We start from the raw sequence: 17,997 nt of genomic DNA, 5'->3' as shown, positions 1-17,997 counted from the left end.
ACAGAAGTGGTCAGTAGGAGGTGAGGTAGAAGGGTAAGTATTTTAAGAAAGACATATGGCCAGGCGGTGGTGGTGCACATCTTTAATCCCAGCACTTTGCGGGGCAGAGACAGGCTCTGTGAACTATCTTAAGTTCGAGGCCAGGATAGCCAAGGCTACACAGAAACCCTGTCTCAAAAAACCAAACAAGTAAGACCAAAGCAAGAAAGAGATATGGGGCTGGAGAGACAGCACAGCAACTAAAAGCACTCACTGCTTTTTCAGAGGACCTGGGTTTAATTTTCAGCACCAGGGACCTGATACTGTATTCTTGCTTCAGTGGGCACCAGGCACACACATGTGCACAGACATCCATGCAGGCATTATATGCATACATTTAAAATTAATCATGATGATGATGATGATGATAAGAAGGAGATGATGATGATGATGTGGTCTGGGGCTATGGCTAAGTGACACAGCATGAGAGCTTACTTATTGTGAAAAGCTCTGGGTTCAATTCCCAGCAGTCAAAAAATAGGTAAAGCCATAGAGGTTTATAATAAGATGTTCCTTGGGGAACTTAGAATTTCCTTTGTTAGTCTGGTTTGAACAACATCTGTAGTGCTTGGATGACGTATTATAAGGATGTTAGAACATTTGCTTGTGTTTAGTCCTCTGCAGTTATGAAATGACTAAATGTAAAACCGTTTCCCTGAAAGGTCACAGCCATGTAAACACCTACCAGGCTGGCTGCAAGCAGTGCCGGCAGTCAGTCATCCCAGCCACTCCACAAGCTGCTTTGTGTAAGGGTGGTCCCTATATAAATATTTATTTTGCGCGCTCTGACTGGGAAGAAACCTTGCCTTAAACATCAACAAGCAAACGGTCGTCGTGGTGCTCAGCCCTGCTCCAGTGGGTGCTGTGGCGTCCTGGCTGACGTGGGAAGCTGTGACACAGACGCTGCTTTTGACCAACTCTCTTCACTGTTCTGCTGCTTTCATAAAAAGTTTTAGAGCCAGCAAGATAGTCCAGGAGGTAAAAACACCTGGAGTTGGTATTATAGTTGGTTGTGAGCTGCCCTGTCGGTGCTGAAAATTAAACCCAGGTCCTCTGAAAAAACCTGTCAAGCCTCATGACCTGAGCTTAATGCCTGAGACCACATGGTGGAAGGAGAGAACCAGCTCCTACAGGCTGTCCCCTGACCTACACACACACACACACACACACACACACACACACACACACACACACACACGAACACTCTGAATAAATAACATGTAATTTAAAATTAACATTTAAAATTCGGATCAAGGAAAGCCGGGTGTGGTGGTGCACGCCTTTAATCCCAGCACTCAGGAGGCAGAGGCAGGTGGATCGCTGTGAGTTTGAGGTCAGCCTGGTCTACAAAGTGAGTTCAGGATAGCCAAGGCTACACAGAGAAACCCTGTCTCAAAAAATTTTTTGATCAAGGGCCTGGAGAGATGGCTCAGAGGTTAAGAGCACTGGCTGCTCTTCCAAAAGTCCTGAGTTCAATTCCCAGCAACCACATGGTGGCTCACAACCATCTATAATGAGATCTGGTGCCCTCTTTTTGGTGCACATGCAGGCAGAACACTGTATTTCTATGATAAATAAATCATTAAAAAATAAAATTCAGATCAATAAAATAAATATACTAAGTTTTGATCAATCGTATGTCTGCCGTGGTCTGTCAGCATTCCACCCTGAGACAGAACACTTGAGATGATGTTGTGTGGTGCAGTGGTTAGCCCTCACTGTCAGCAGTGGTTGGCCCTCACTGTCAGCAGTGGTTGGCCCTCACTGTCAGCAGTGGTTAGTCCTCACTGTCAGCAGTGGTTGGCCCTCACTGTCAGCAGTGGTTGGCCCTCACTGTCAGCAGTGGTTGGCCCTCACTGTCAGCAGTGGTTGGCCCTCACTGTCAGCAGTGGTTAGTCCTCACTGTCAGCAGTGGTTGGCCCTCACTGTCAGCAATGGTTGGCCCTCACTGTCAGCAGTGGTTAGTCCTCACTGTCAGCAGTGGTTAGTCCTCACTGTCAGCAGTGGTTAGTCCTCACTGTCAGCAGTGGTTAGTCCTCAGTCAGCAGTAGTTAGTCCTCACTGTCAGCAGTGGTTGGCCCTCACTGTCAGCAGTGGTTAGTCCTCACTGTCAGCAGTGGTTGGCCCTCACTGTCAGCAGTGGTTGGCCCTCACTGTCAGCTTGGCTGGGCTTAGTGAGACTCACCCACTAGGAGATGTCTTTGAGGGCATTTCTAGAGAGAGGTAGCTAAAGAGGAGGGGACCCACCATGGGGATTGGTAGCTCATCAGTAGACTGGGGGTCCAGACAAAATGGAGGAGGAAAAGGAGAAAGCCAGAGTGCCGCTCCCTCCTCTCTGCTCCTTTCCCACTGAGCTGTAAGAAGGCAGGCGCCCTAGCTGCACGTCTTGCTGCCTCAGAGCTAGCTGTCAGCCTGCCAGCCCACCATGGTGGGCTGTGAACCAAAATGAAGTACTCTTTCTTCACTTGCTTCCTGTCAGGATGTTGTGTTTAGTCTGTGTGGTATTGCTGCAAGGAGAGAGCATCGTCGCGGCAACTTTGAAAACATTTAACTGGGGGCTTGCTGACAGTTTCAGAGGATGAGGATGCATTGGCATGGCAGGAAGCATGGTGCTGAAGTTCTGGTGTAGGCTTCTGAAACCTCAAAGCCCACTTTCGTGACACAGCTCCTCCCAAAGGCCGCAGCTCCTGACCCTTCCAGACAGTTCCACTAACTGGAGCCAAGCGTTTAAACATACGGACCCGTGGAGCCATTCTCAGGCAGACCAGCACACGGCGCAGTGAGCAAAGTAGCTAGCACACCTGGATGGCAGCTGCACGCCTTGCTGCCTTCAGTCCATGGTTGCTGGGCCATGTTGCCTGGGCCTGTGGTAGCACCGTACTTTGTGGTGTGAGCGTGAGTTTAGAGGTGGCCCAGTCACCTCACTGTGGCTGGGAAGCAAAGAGAAATCAGAGCCTTCAAGTCCCAATACTCCCTTTCAGAGCATGACCCGAGATACCATGCTTTCTTCCATTGGCCCCACCCCCTAAAAGTGTGTGTGTGCCGTGCCCAGGCCCCACCCCCTAAAAGTGTGTGTGTGTGCCATGCCCAGGCCCCACCCCCTAAAAGTGTGTGTGTGTGCCATGCCCAGGCCCCACCCCCTAAAAGTGTGTGCCCAGGCCCCACCCCCTAAAAGTGTGTGTGTGTGCCGTGCCCAGGCCCCACCCCCTAAAAGTGTGTGTGTGTGCCGTGCCCAGGCCCCACCCCCTAAAAGTGTGTGTGTGTGCCGTGCCCAGGCCCCACCCCCTAAAAGTGTGTGTGTGTGCCGTGCCCAGGCCCCACCCCCTAAAAGTGTGTGTGTGTGCCATGCCCAGGCCCCACCCCCTAAAAGTGTGTGTGTGTGCCGTGCCCAGGCCCCACCCCCTAAAAGTGTGTGTGTGTGCCGTGCCCAGGCCCCACCCCCTAAAAGTGTGTGTGTGTGCCGTGCCCAGGCCCCACCCCCTAAAAGTGTGTGTGTGCCGTGCCCAGGCCCCACCCCCTAAAAGTGTGTGTGTGTGCCGTGCCCAGGCCCCACCCCCTAAAAGTGTGTGTGTGTGCCGTGCCCAGGCCCCACCCCCTAAAAGTGTGTGTGTGTGCCGTGCCCAGGCCCCACCCCCTAAAAGTGTGTGTGTGTGCCGTGCCCAGGCCCCACCCCCTAAAAGTGTGTGTGTGTGCCGTGCCCAGGCCCCACCCCCTAAAAGTGTGTGTGTGTGCCGTGCCCAGGCCCCACCCCCTAAAAGTGTGTGTGTGTGCCGTGCCCAGGCCCCACCCCCTAAAAGTGTGTGTGTGTGCCATGCCCAGGCCCCACCCCCTAAAAGTGTGTGTGTGCCATGCCCAGGCCCCACCCCCTAAAAGTGTGTGTGTGCCATGCCCAGGCCCCACCCCCTAAAAGTGTGTGTGTGTGCCATGCCCAGGCCCCACCCCCTAAAAGTGTGTGTGTGTGCCATGCCCAGGCCCCACCCCCTAAAAGTGTGTGTGTGTGCCGTGCCCAGGCCCCACCCCCTAAAAGTGTGTGTGTGCCCTGCCCAGGCCCCACCCCCTAAAAGTGTGTGTGTGCCATGCCCAGGCCCCACCCCCTAAAAGTGTGTGTGTGTGCCGTGCCCAGGCCCCACCCCCTAAAAGTGTGTGTGTGCCCTGCCCAGGCCCCACCCCCTAAAAGTGTGTGTGTGCCATGCCCAGGCCCCACCCCCTAAAAGTGTGTGTGTGCCATGCCCAGGCCCCACCCCCTAAAAGTGTGTGTGTGCCATGCCCAGGCCCCACCCCCTAAAAGTGTGTGTGTGTGCCATGCCCAGGCCCCACCCCCTAAAAGTGTGTGTGTGCCATGCCCAGGCCCCACCCCCTAAAAGTGTGTGTGTGCCATGCCCAGGCCCCACCCCCTAAAAGTGTGTGTGTGTGCCATGCCCAGGCCCCACCCCCTAAAAGTGTGTGTGTGTGCCATGCCCAGGCCCCACCCCCTAAAAGTGTGTGTGTGCCATGCCCAGGCCCCACCCCCTAAAAGTGTGTGTGTGTGCCATGCCCAGGCCCCACCCCCTAAAAGTGTGTGTGTGTGCCATGCCCAGGCCCCACCCCCTAAAAGTGTGTGTGTGTGCCATGCCCAGGCCCCACCCCCTAAAAGTGTGTGTGTGCCATGCCCAGGCCCCACCCCCTAAAAGTGTGTGTGTGTGCCATGCCCAGGCCCCACCCCCTAAAAGTGTGTGTGTGTGCCATGCCCAGGCCCCACCCCCTAAAAGTGTGTGTGTGTGCCATGCCCAGGCCCCACCCCCTAAAAGTGTGTGTGTGTGCCATGCCCAGGCCCCACCCCCTAAAAGTGTGTGTGTGTGCCATGCCCAGGCCCCACCCCCTAAAAGTGTGTGTGTGTGCCATGCCCAGGCCCCACCCCCTAAAAGTGTGTGTGTGTGCCATGCCCAGGCCCCACCCCCTAAAAGTGTGTGTGTGTGCCGTGCCCAGGCCCTAGGTTCATCTCCCGGCACTAGAGGAAGAGAAAGTCTTGTAGTCTTCTGTTTTTATGTGATGTTTATTTATGTGAGTGTGTGAGGCCAGTGCCTGCGGTGGCCAGAAAAGGTCTCAGGTGGCCATGAGTCAGCCCATGCCTGAACGTGTGTCTTCCACTCAGTGGATGTTAAGTGATGAGACTGGAGCTGGCAGGTGGCTCGGCAGGTAAAGGCATCCCCTCCTGCTGATGTGCGCTGGTGACCTGAGTTGGGTTGTGGTGATTGTCCTATGACCTCCACATGCAAGCCATGCCACATGTGCCCATGTACATGTACGCACAGACGATAAATTTAATTTTTAAAAATTAAATGATTAGATTCTTTTGCAAAGTTTTTACCCTGCCTTGCTTTTCTTTCACTTAAACTTTTTAAGAAGTTTGTCCCATTCTCAGTAATCCTCCTACTGGTTAACTTAGGTTCCCATTTAGCGTAAATTTTCTTTTTGTGTGTTAAAAGCTTCCTGAACAGTGATCACAATTTAAGAACACCTAATGGGTCATTTACATGGAACAAACGTCCTGTTTCCTGCTCTGACATGCAGCTGCAGGGTCTGCTAAGGCCTTGAGTCACAACTGCTGTCACTGTGCAAACTGGGCGTGCTCAGCGTCTTCTGCGCCCTGAGGACGTGCTGCTCGCTCTCTGGGACTTCCAGCTTGGGCCACAGATGATGTTCTATTGCCCGGCTGGGTTAGAGGCTCTGGCTTAGCTTTTTACCTTCACACACAGCGATTCAGCTCACTCAAGCTCTTCTGTTGCGTTCAGTAGTGAGAGGAAAAGGTGCCTGAGCTTAAATAGCTTAGAGGATTGTTTGATTTCTCTCTAGGAAAATCTAACAACTAGTTATTGAAATGCTGGACAGAAACAAGCTTTGCATTTCTCATCCCAAACTGTATGAAACAGCAGTGTCTAATTCAGACTAGAGTTGGAGCCTGTCTACTAATTGGATGTCACGTGCATGTACACTTCCATTTAAAATGAGAGTCATCCACCCTGACGCAGGAGACAGAGCACTTGGGTGGCACTGTGTTTAATTAGAACCGATTTAGGAACTGTGGGGAACGTGGCCACAGGAAATAATTGGAAGCTCTGAGTCACTTTCTTTTTTATGTTTGGTTTGGTCACATGTTCCATTTGCCTGGGCAGTACTCAGTTATTCATAGTGAGGTTGGTAAAATTATAAATAACCCAGTTCAAGGAAAATTTCACATATTAACTATCTTTTTTTTTCTGTTTAAGAAGTGAAGGATTTTCCAATACATTTATGTTTTTAAAAAGTGGGGAGGAAAGCTAAGGAAGTTTTTCAAGGCAGAAATAAAGAACAAGGCATTGAGGGCTGGAGAGATGGCTCAGCCATTAAGAGTTCCAGAGGTCCTGAGTTCAATTCCCAGCAGCCACATGGTGGTTCACAACCATCTATAATGTGATCTGATGCCCTCTTCTGGCCTGCAGGTGTATATGCAGATAGAGCACTCATATACATAAAATAAACAGTAAATCTTGAAGAAAAAAAGAACAAGGCATCATGGTATGCAGCTGTAGTCCTGTCACTCAGGAGAGGACTGCAAGGAGGGCAGCAAGTGAGACAGACAGCACCTAGGAAGTTGACAAGGTGGAGAAGAGCTGGAGAAGAGCTTGAGACTGCTTCTGATTTCTGGCACAAAGGATGCACTGTCCTGCAGATATTTTAGCCGGCTCTGATAATGGTGTGTTATTCTTTATATCAGGAAATTACATAAATATTATTTTGTTAGACAGGCATTGGAGGTGTGGGAAGTAGATGAGTGAGCTAAACCCTTACCCCCCCCCTTGTAAACTTGAGGGCTGTTGTTGGGATCTCCTGTGGGTGGACTGGCCAGAGCAAGCTGGCTAGTCAGATTAGCAAGTGAAGAAGACACTTGGAGTCACTCTCATGCCTACAGACACACATCCACGCACATACATATGCCAAAATTTCTCTAATGGAGGGCATTGATTTGATATTATTTAGCACAATATATGAAAATTCCTGTAATGTAAGCTACCCGTTGCAAGCTGTGTGAAAGGCACTCTGTATTTTTTAAATATTTGTTTTATGGGTATGTGTGTGTACCTAAGTGTATATCTGTGCACCGTGTGAGTGCAGGAGCCATACAAGTCAGAAGAGCCTCAGGTCCCTGGAGCTGGGCTTGCAGGTGGCCCTGAGCCACCACATCCACTGCAGGAGCAGCAGCTGCTCGGAACTTTTCAGCTACCTTTGCAGCCTCACACTATACTTCTTCTTCTTTTTTTTCCACACTGTACTTCTTTAAAAGTTTTTTGTTAGTTTTTTTTTAAACTTGTTTCTCCCAGTTAGCCTAAACAAGAATTTATAAAGAACTCAGAAAGTAATAGATAGGTAGATAGGAATTAAAAGAAGTTTTATGTCATTGACTAGGTGGCAGCTTTTATAAAACTAAAAACCAATAATCAGCATTAGCTTGATGGTCTTTAAGTGTGTGTGTGTGTGTGTGTGTGTGTGTGTGTGTGGTGTGTGTGTGTGTGTATGTATGTATGTATGTATGTATGTATGTATGTATGTCAGAGAATGTTCTCTTGCTCTAAAGACAGAACACCTGAGTTTTTATAGACAAGAAACAAGTTACAAAGCTTTAGTAATTCGTGTTTTCCTAGGCCTCTATTAAGCTCCGTCTGTTTCCTTTTTGAGGTGCTGGGCAGTGCTTGTTAAGCAGCAAAGGCTCAGTAAGCATGCACTCTACCATCACGCTACACGCCACTCTAAGGGGCCAGCAGCATGTCTGCTGTCTGCATGGCAGAACTGCAGCCTCAGTACACAGAACGCTACAGAATCAGTGTAGTACATGTTGTACACAGTAGGTCGTCAAGCATATGTCAAGGAAATGAGCTAGCCAGAAGGTATTGAAAAATCTGTGTAATAGTTAAGAGTCTAGACTCTATAAGGAAGATTAGTGCTGGGGCGGGGAGAAGGGTACACCATGATTATGGGCTTTCTCTAATAATTTGGACATGTAATAAGATGAATTTAACAGAGATGGCCTCTGTCCTGTGTATAAATTTTTTTTCAGCTGGGTATGATAGCACACACCTTTTTCTTTCTTTCTTTCTTTCTTTCTTTCTTTTAAGATTTATTTACTTATTATTTATACAGTATTCTGCTCACATGTGTGCCTGCAGGCCAGAAAAGGGCACCAGATCTCATTATAGATGGTTGTGAGCCACCATGTGGTTGCTGGGAACTGAACTCAGAACCTTTGGAAGAACAGACAGTGCGCTTAACCTCTGAGCCATCTCTCCAGCCTGTGTCTAAATTTTTTAACTGAAGTATTAATGTAGAAAGTCAAGAACTAACACTGGGTGTGGTGGCACACGCCTTTAATCTCAGCACTCGGGAGACAGAGGCAGGCGGGTCACTGTGGGTTCAGGACAGTCAAGGCTACACAGAGAAGCCCTGTCTCGAAAAACCAAAAGAAATAAAAAACAAAGAAAGAAGAAAAAAAAATCAAGAACTATATACTATGAAGTAATGCCTTAAGTTGTAAAGTTTATTTATTTGCGTGGACACACACACACACACACACACACACACACACACACACACACACACACACACACCATGGTGCTTGTGTGGAAGCCAGAGGACAGCACATGAGAATTGGATTTCTCTTCCCATATGGGTATCAGGGATTGAATTTATGTTTTCAGCTTATTGGCAAGAACCTTTATTGTCTCAGCCATCTCACTGGCCCCCAAGTAGTGTTTTAAGCTATGTGAGTCTGTAGGTCTCCCAGAAGTCATCTGGGCAGGCTTGGCAGTGAGTACCCTTACCTTGCCTTTATCAGAGTTCTCAGGTGTCCTCAGGTGATGGCGTCTGAACCCAGCCACCAAGCGCAGGGCAACTGGCCCACACTGTGCCCTCCACTGCCCAGTCCTGCCCCCTGTACCTTCAGGTGTCTGTTGGCATTTCTGGTCTCCACCCACTTCCTGACTTGTGACTGATCCTTGTTAGCAGGCACCTAGGATAGCTCAGACTTAAACAATCTTGAGAAGGTTCTGGCCATTGTTCCTGAGGTGTGGGTAGGGACAGCGTGGGGAGGACAGAGTGACCAGGTCTCCTCTTGGCTCCTGGAAACCCCTGGTGGGTTCATGCTTGTCCTTGAGTTGAGTCCATTGTCTAGTTATGAGGAATGGCTTCTGTGTCCCTTCCCGACCAGGAGGCGTGGCTGGAGCTACACTCCTTTCCTCCAAGTTGCTCCTCAGCTGTCCCCTCACCCCCTTTACTCCTGATGCTCTCTCAGTCTGTGTCTGTTCTCTGATTTCCTCTCGCTGCACCGCGCCACGGGCTGCTTCTCGTCCATCCTTGCCCAGATCCCTTCAGCTGAAAGCCTCTGCCCCGTAACTGGAGTGACCATGAAGTTACAGTCCAGGGAGCAGCCTGTGTTATCATCTTTGTAAATCATCTTCACGACAAGCACACTGTCTCAGTGTATCACGGATTAATACAGATAACGTTTTGTATGTCAATGTGGTAGAATGTCACTCCTACATGAGCTAGGCACCCTTAGGCCTCACAGTGTGTTTGGGCTTACAGTGCTGGAGATTGAACCCAAGATCTTGCTCATGACAGGTACGTGCTTTTCTTACCAAATGACATCACTGGCGCTTGCTATTGGATGCATTTTTATTTGTTTAAGACAAAAATCTTGCTGTGTAGCCCAGGCTGACCTTGAAATTGGCATTCACTTAGCTCACCTCTGGAGGGCTGGAACTTTATAGGTTTGTTACCACCACACTAGACTCCAGACTAACAATTTTTAAAGGAAACCTGGTGTTTTGTTTTGAAAAATAAATAAATAAAAGACAGAGAAAAGATTATGTGTATGGGTGTTTTGCATGTATATATGTATATGCACTGTGTGTGTGTGTGTGTGTGTGTGTGTGTGTGTGTGTGTGTGTGTGTAGGCCAAAAGAGGGTCAGATCACCTTTAACTGGAGTTACAGAAGGTTGTAGCTGCTGTGTGAATGTTGGTAACCTAACTTGGTCCTCTGGACCAACCAGTGCTCTAACCAGCCAGTGGACTAACCAGTGAGCCTTCCAGTCCATAGAGGCTGTTTTATTCACACTCCTATACTGATTAACTACAGATCCCATTAGAAGTTGGCTTTCCTTTAAATAATTTACAGTGAATGCTATAGCTAGAAAGGTTTTTATTCAGTCTTTTGCTGGATTATGGAGGTGCTATGAAGTTGTGAATCATGAAGCAAAATGTTTTCTTTGTTCATTGTATATGTCCAAAAGAAATAAAACCCAGTTGACATTGAAAGTGGTTATGTTCATGTGAACGATGCTGCTGAGGATGTGCAGGTTAATTTTACTCAGAGGGTTAGTTAGACACTGTCACTTGATCTGGCCTTAAGTCTGTCTTGTTCTCAGGAACTCTGCCAGTGCCGGCCTGGAGAAGGAAGCTGCCCGTGCTGTAAGGAGTGCATGCTGTGCCTCGGGGCCCTGTGGGACGAGTGCTGTGACTGTGTGGGTAAGTGGTAGGCCCCTGCAGCTTCCTGACTTCCTTCTTTAAAGTCACACTAGCTGGCCTGGAGAGATGGCTCTTCCAAAGATCCTGAGTTCAATTCCCAGCCACCACATGGTGGCTCACAACCATCTATAATGAGATCTGGTGCCCTCTCCTGGTGTGTAGGCGTACATGCATGCAGAGTACTGTATACATAGTAAATCACAGAAGCCTTGACTTTGTGTCTCAGTTGGGAATATCATTGCGGTAATATAGCACCATGGCCAAAGGAACTTAGGGAGGTGAGGGCATATTTATTTGGCCTATTCCCCTAAATCAAGGGTTCATCATTGAGGGAGGTCAGGACAGGAACTCAAACAGGGCAGGAACCTGGAGGCAGGAGCTGATGCAGAGGTCACGGAGGGTGCTGCTTACTGGCTTGCTCAGCCTGCTTTCTTATAGAACCCAAGACCGCCAACCCAGGGATTCCACCACCCACAGTGGACTAGGCCCTCACACATCAGTTATCAATTAAGAGAATGCCCTACAGCTGAATCTTATGGAGGTATTTTCTTAATTTAGGCTCTCTCCCCTCTGATGACTCTAGCTTTTGTCAAGTTCACATAAAACTTAACTAGCACAAAGTGTACAATATATGCAAATAGGCACTGCATCAAGTAAGTATATAGAGAATTATAGTATATTTCTTGTACAGGATTATATAAAAATAAAAATAGAGAAAGATCAGGAAGAAAACATATGGAGTGAGGAATCAATGGAGACTATGTTTTATTTTTATCTGTATGGTGCCTGTGGAGGCCAGGAGAGGTGTCAGACCCTTGGGAACTGCAGTCACAGGTGCTTGTGAGAATCCATGTAGGTGATGGGAGCTGTACCTGGAGTTGTACCTACACTTAACCACTGAGCCATCCCCTCAACCCCTGCAATGGAGGATTTGGTTGTTTTGAAATCTTTTTGCTGTCTAATTGTGAAATGATAAGTGTTTCCTTTTGTATTTTTTGATAAGCATGGTTTTCTGAGAAATATATGTTAATAAAAAGCAGTCAGATGCACAAGTATGATTATAGGAAGGCTGTCATCTGATTCTTAGAAAACTCATGCACAGAAAGGAGTGTGCTGGTGTGTGCTGTAGTCCTAGTGCAGAAAGGAGTGTGCTGGTGTGTGCTGTAGTCCTAGTACAGAAAGGAGTGTGCTGGTGTGTGCTGTAGTCCTAGTACAGAAAGGAGTGTGCTGGTGTGTGCTGTAGTCCTAGTACAGAAAGGAGTGTGCTGGTGTGTGCTGTAGTCCTAGTACAGAAAGGAGTGTGCTGGTGTGTGCTGTAGTCCTAGTGCAGAAAGGAGTGTGCTGGTTTGTGCTTGTAGTCCTTGTACAGAAAGGAGTGTGCTGGTGTGTGCTATAGTCCTAGTACTTGGGAGGTTAAGGCAAGAAGCCCAGTTCAGACAACATAGCAAAACCCAGTCACAAGAACAAAAACAACTGTGCACTCACAATATAGCTTTATTTTATTTTACTTTGCTTTTTTGAGACAGGGTTTCTCTGTGTAGCCTTGGCTGTCCTAGTCTCACTTTGTAGCCCAGGCTGGCCTTGACCTCACAGAGATCCGCCTCCCTCTGCCTCCCGAGTACTGGGATTAAAAGCATGTGCACCACCTCCTGGCTATACCTTTATTTTTAATTTCAGTTCATCCTTTTACTTTCTAGAATAAACTCTAGATATTTGATATTCTGGGTCTATGGTGGAGATTGTTGCAATCCTGCTCCTGCAGGCAGCAGCTTCCCGTTAGGCTTCCTTACAGACAAGGTGAGCGGCCACTGACCCTGACACACTGGGCACCTGGAGGTGAGGACAGGCCACTTGCCACTGACCCTGACACACTGGGTACCTGGAGGTGAGGACAGGCCACTTGCCACTGACCCTGACACACTGGGTACCTGGAGGTGAGGACAGGCCACTTGCCACTGACCCTGACACACTGGGTACCTGGAGATGAGGCCAGGCCACTTGCCACTGACCCTGATACACTGGGTACCTGGGGTGAGGACAGGCCACTTGCCACTGACCCTGACACACTGGGCACCTGGAGGTGAGGACAGGCCACTTGCCACTGACCCTGACACACTGGGCACCAGGAGGTGAGGACAGGCCACTTGCCACTGACCCTGACACACTGGGCACCTGGAGGTGAAGTGCTGAGCGCTGAGGAAGCCCTAGGGTTGGCACTGGGAAGAGGACTGCAGGAAAACAAAGTCAGTCTTAGTTAATTTTCATTTATTTATTTTTGGATGTTTTTGTTGTTGTTGTTGTTGTTTTTTGGGGTTTTTTTTTTTTGTTTGTCTGGTTTTTTTTTTTTTTTTTTTTTTTTTTTTTTTTTTTTTTTTTGAGACAGGATTTTTCTGTGTAGCCTTGGTTGTCTTTGTCCTGGAACTTGCTCTAAAGACCAGGCTGGCCTCAAACTCACAGATCTGCCTGCCTCTGCCTCCCTAGGCATGTGCCACTGTGCCCAGCCTTAGGTTTTGGTTTTTTCTTTTCTTTTTTCTTTCTTTCTTTTTTTTTTTTTTTTTTTTTTTTCTGTAACAAAACACCATTATCAAGTCAGCCTATAAAAGGAAGCATTTAATTTGAGGCTCACAGTTCCAGAGGGTTAGAGTCCATGACCATCATGGTCAGAGGAACATGGCAGCAGCAGGCAGGCAGGCACAGCACTAGCTGCAGTGAGAGCTTGCATGGTATCTGAATGAAAAGACAGAATGAAAGGAGGAGGACATGACTATTTCATTGTGGATATAAGGGAGAAAACAGGCAGAGGGAAAAGTCCAGGCTAAACATGGCCATGAGAGAGACTATCCTGGACCATGAGAGGACAGAAGGGAAGAGCAAGAGAGGAGCCACCAACTAGCAAAGGAGAGTGGTGTAGCCAAGATGGCTGAGTTCTATAGGGAAGGAAAGCCCAGCCCCTGGAAGGAGGACATTTAGGGTGGGGTTAGAGAAGTGCTGGGAGGAGCCCCAGGTACTGAGGGATGCTGGGAGAGCTGGGAGGAGCCCCAGGTACTGAGGGATGCTGGGAGAGCTGGGAGGAGCCCCAGGTACTGAGGGATGCTGGGAGAGCTGGGAGGAGCCCCAGGTACATACTAAGGGATCCAGCGTCTGCTTTGGTATGTTAGTAGGCTCTTCAGTTAGCCATTTGTCTGGGTTTCTGAGACCCAACACTATCCAGAAATAGGAGGCAGGGCAAGTTAACTGGTAATAGTGTGAGAGTTTTAAACCTCAAAGCCCATCCCCTGTGGCAGCTCCTCCATCAAGGCCACACCTCCTAATCCTTCCTGTCTTACTTAGTGTTTCTATGTGGAGAAACACCATGACCACAGTAATTCTTAGAAAGGAAAACATTTAATTTAGAGCTGGCTTACAGTTTCAGAGGTTTAATCCATTGTTGTCATGGGAACATGGTGGGGTACAGGCAGACATAGCACCATAGTACTATGGAACCAAAAGTTCGACATCTTGATCTGTAGGTAGCAGAAGTGAAAAGTGACACTCGACCTGGCTTGAGCTTCTGAGACCTTAAAGCCCACCCCCTCCAACAAGGCCACGCCTCCTACTAGTGCCACTCCCACTTCCTCCAACAAGGCCACGCCTCCTACTAGTGCCACTCCCACTTCCTCCAACAAGGCCACGCCTCCTACTAGTGCCACTCCCACTTCCTCCAAAAGGCCACGCCTCCTACTAGTGCCACTCCTACTTCCTCCAACAAGGCCACGCCTCCTACTAGTGCCACTCCCTGTGAGCCAAGCATTCAAATACATGAGTCTATGGGGCCAGGCCTTTCATACCAGCACACTCCCCAGACAGTGGCACCATTTGGAAATCAGACGTTCAAATATAGTGTCTATGGGTATCCTCATTAAAGCCACACAGAGAGGCGGGGACAGAGGTGGGGAGGGGAGAGAGAGGTGGGAGGAAGGGAGCCTATGACAGCCATTACTTTGTATGCTACCTTAAAAAGTAAAGTTAATTTTTATTGTTAATCCATTTCCATAAATTATTTCCTTTAGTCTTTACAGTAAACCTTTGGAGTGTGGGGACGGTATTGACTGGTTTTATTGGTTGAATTAACTGTGACAGAATGAGAAAAGAAGATGTCAAGTGTGAGACCTAAGACCCAAGTGTATTGGGAAACTGAGGCAGTTAAGTTTGAGGGTACTACAAGGGTTTTTGTTTGTTTTTAATTTGTATTTTATTCTATGTGGGTGTTTTGCCTACATATATGTCTGTGTACCACGTGTATGCCTGATGCACACGGAAGTTGGAAGGAAGAGGCTGTTGGTTACCTGGGACAGGAATTACATGTGGTTACAAACTGCGATGTGGGTGCTAGGAATCCAACGCAGCCACACTGGGAAGCAGCCAGTGCTCTTAACCACTGAGCCACCTCTCCAACCCCAATGTAATGGTTTTGTTTGTTTGTGTTTAGTTTGGCTTTGGCTTTTTGAGACAGGTTTTTCTGTGTAGCCTTGGCTGTCCTGGACTCGCTTTGTAGACCAGGCTGGCCTGGAACTGCCTCCCAAGGTGCTGGGATTAAAGGCCTGGGCCGCCACACCCAGCTCCACTGTGATGTTCTTAAGTGGTCATGTTATATAAGAAATTACACCCATATATCTAGAAGGGTGATTGATCAATATTTCACCCTTAAGTGTGTCTGTCCTCTGACTTGACATGGTAGCCTGTGTTCAAGTATTGTCCTCCCTTCTACAAAAGACACTAGTAAAACCAAACAAGAGGATATAACTGGAAATACTATAACAACAAAGAGAAATAAAGGAGCTTGCCTTAGCTATCTAAAGGGACAGAGTGCTTGCTGCTACTCTGTCAACAGATGGGAAGAAGTTCTCAGAGTTTCCCCTAGAGAGGACCATGGCAGGGGTGATCCTGTGTGGCCCCTTAGAGCTCTACAGATTCAGCTTAGGGGGTGCCACAGTGAGAACGACAGCCTAGGCCAGGGTCAAAGCGCACTGCAGAGAGCAAGAGGTGGCCAGACACAGGAAAACAGCAGGCACTGTTGACAGTGAGGGAGGTTGAGATGCAATTGTTTTTGCAAAAAAGCATTTGTTTCAATATGACTAGAAAAATATTAATTAAATAACATCAGTATTTAGGGGCTGAAGAGACAGCTTAGTGGTTAAGAGCACTGGCTTCTCTTCCACAGGGCCGGGTTCTGTTCTCAGCACCCACTACAACCATCTGACTCCAGTTCCAGGGGATCCAGTGCCCTCTTCAGGCCTTCACTGGCACTGCATGCACATGGTACACAGGTGTCACAGGTATATAAGCCAGCAAACATCCATACATAGAAATTAATACAATTAAATAAATATAAACATTGGAATGCCATGGACCATAGAGCAAACAGATGGAAAATATAACAGGATACTCGAGAAGACAAAGATTTAAAATAGAGGGAAAAAATCATCCAGGCAGGTGGCGCACACCTTTAATCCAGCGCTCAGGAGGCAGAGGCAGGCGGATCTCTGTGAGTTATAGGCCAGCCTGGTCTACATGGCGAGTCCAGGACTTCCAGGGCTGTTGTACATAGAAACCCAGTCTCAAAAAAAGGGAGGAGCGAGCTGTGGTGGCGCACGCTGGTAGGATTTGCTGAAGGAGGCAAAGGCAGGAGGGTCACGAGTTCGAGGCCAGCCTGAAGTGAGAGAGGAGTCTGCAGATCCAAAGGCTCCACAGAATACTGAGCAGCTTTAAAGGAAGGCTTACGTCTAGGTAATCCTTTATAGAGCTTCATAGCATTCAAGTTAAAGAAGATTCTAAAAATAATATCTGGGTGTGATAATGAATACAGCTGGGAAGGCTGAGGTGGGAGCCTGTGGCTTCGTAAGTATGCAGGCAGTGTTGGGGGAGGTAAGGAGGAAGGTGGGCAGGGGCATGTCCAGGTAACCAGTCCCTCCCGCCTTCAGAAAACACGTGTGCTCACACACGCTCGCACGGAGGAGCAGTAAGCAATATGCTCTTCTTTCCTTACTGATGCCCAACACAGTATTTTGTCACCCTTGACCTCCATTCCCAATATGTATATAATGTAATGAACTTTCTGGAAATAGCCTTTGACCTCGGGCGTTCACCCTTTCATCTCTGTTGCTGCCTCCATTTACCATAGAATCTGGCAGAAGACTTACCGTGTGCTGTATGGCAGTCTGCTAAACTGTCCTTGCTGTCCGCTGCACTTGAGGCTGCTTTTAGCATGTGGTTATTGGAACAGTGACCATGAAGGCAGGTTGAGTCATGGCTATGGCTCTCTGCCTAGACTATGCAATAGTAGAGAAGACATTTACTTTATTTGGGCCTGTTTCCTCACTTATGAGGAAAGTATTTATACTAGGTCCTTTAATCCGTGATTCTGCCATGCAATCTGAATTGTTAAATTCATATATCTTAAATTTTATGAGAGAGATAAAAATGTTATTCGACACAGCCCTTGCCAAACTCTTTAAAAAAATATGTTAAATAAGTAAGTAAATTAAAGAGATATTCTTCTCATCCTTGAATTTATAAAATTAGAATTTATAAATTTTGGCTTAAACCTTCAATCTCAGCACTTGAGAGGCAGAAGCAGGCGGATTACTATGAGTTCTAGGCCAGCCTGGTCTATAAAACCAAGACAGCCAAGGCTACACAGAGAAACCCTGTCTTGGGGGTGGGGGGTGGGGGGGGAGCTTAACTTTTCAAACTTTTACTCCAGGGAAGACATGAAAGTCTGCATTAGACCTAATAGATACTAAACACAAAGTGAAGCCTACGTTGTCTTTAAAGTGTAGTATACAGGAGTGCCTACCTGGTGCACACAAGGCCAGGTCGATCCCGGCACCACATAATGTGTGTTGTCATACACATCTGTAATCTCAGCACACAAGGGACAGAGCTAGGAGGATGGGGAGGCCGGGCTCATCCCTGCTGTCATGGGTTAGGTGTGAAATGAGCCTTGCCAGACAGGTAGAACACTGGGGCAAGCGCTGACTGTGGAGGTGACCATCGGCCTGGGACTACAGGTGTGCATCCCCTACCTGGTTTATACAGTGGTGGGTGTGAACTGAGGACTCATAGCATTCTGGCGACAGCTGTGTCCCAAACCAGGGCACCCAGTTTTCATGTGCATACTGTGATTGACTCAGTGAACGCTGACGTTCTATGTCTTCACATTGCCTTCCATGTCTGTCTGTCTGTCTGTCTGTCTGCTGTTTCTCTCTTCTCCCTCTCCCTGCACCCCCCCCCCCCCCACACACACACATACTCACACATTCCTGGCTCACTATGTGTTTGTGCTGTGTGGCATCCTGTTTTCTGTTAATGGAGAGTAGTGTTAACATAGAGAGCTTTCATTCCAGGGACTTAACAAAATCCAGAATGAGTGAGGAAGTAAC

At 48.0% G+C, this 17,997-nt stretch overlaps 1 protein-coding gene across 1 annotated transcript in view; it reads left to right on the top strand.

Moving 5' to 3' along the window:
• Positions 1-17,997, top strand: part of TWSG1 (twisted gastrulation BMP signaling modulator 1) — a 38,155-nt gene that overhangs the window by 12,374 nt on the left and 7,784 nt on the right. Inside the window, exon 3 of the mRNA XM_084778182.1 lies at positions 10,477-10,576. Coding sequence (XP_084634308.1) covers positions 10,477-10,576 — 100 coding nt within the window. The remainder of the gene's footprint in view (positions 1-10,476; positions 10,577-17,997) is intronic.

This window comes from Acomys minous, assembly GCF_964271855.1.
Source record: "Acomys minous genome assembly, chromosome: 4".
Lineage (NCBI taxonomy): Eukaryota > Metazoa > Chordata > Mammalia > Rodentia > Muridae > Acomys > Acomys minous.
Note: the sequence above shows the minus strand (reverse complement) of the source record. Positions and strands in the feature narration are given on the sequence as shown.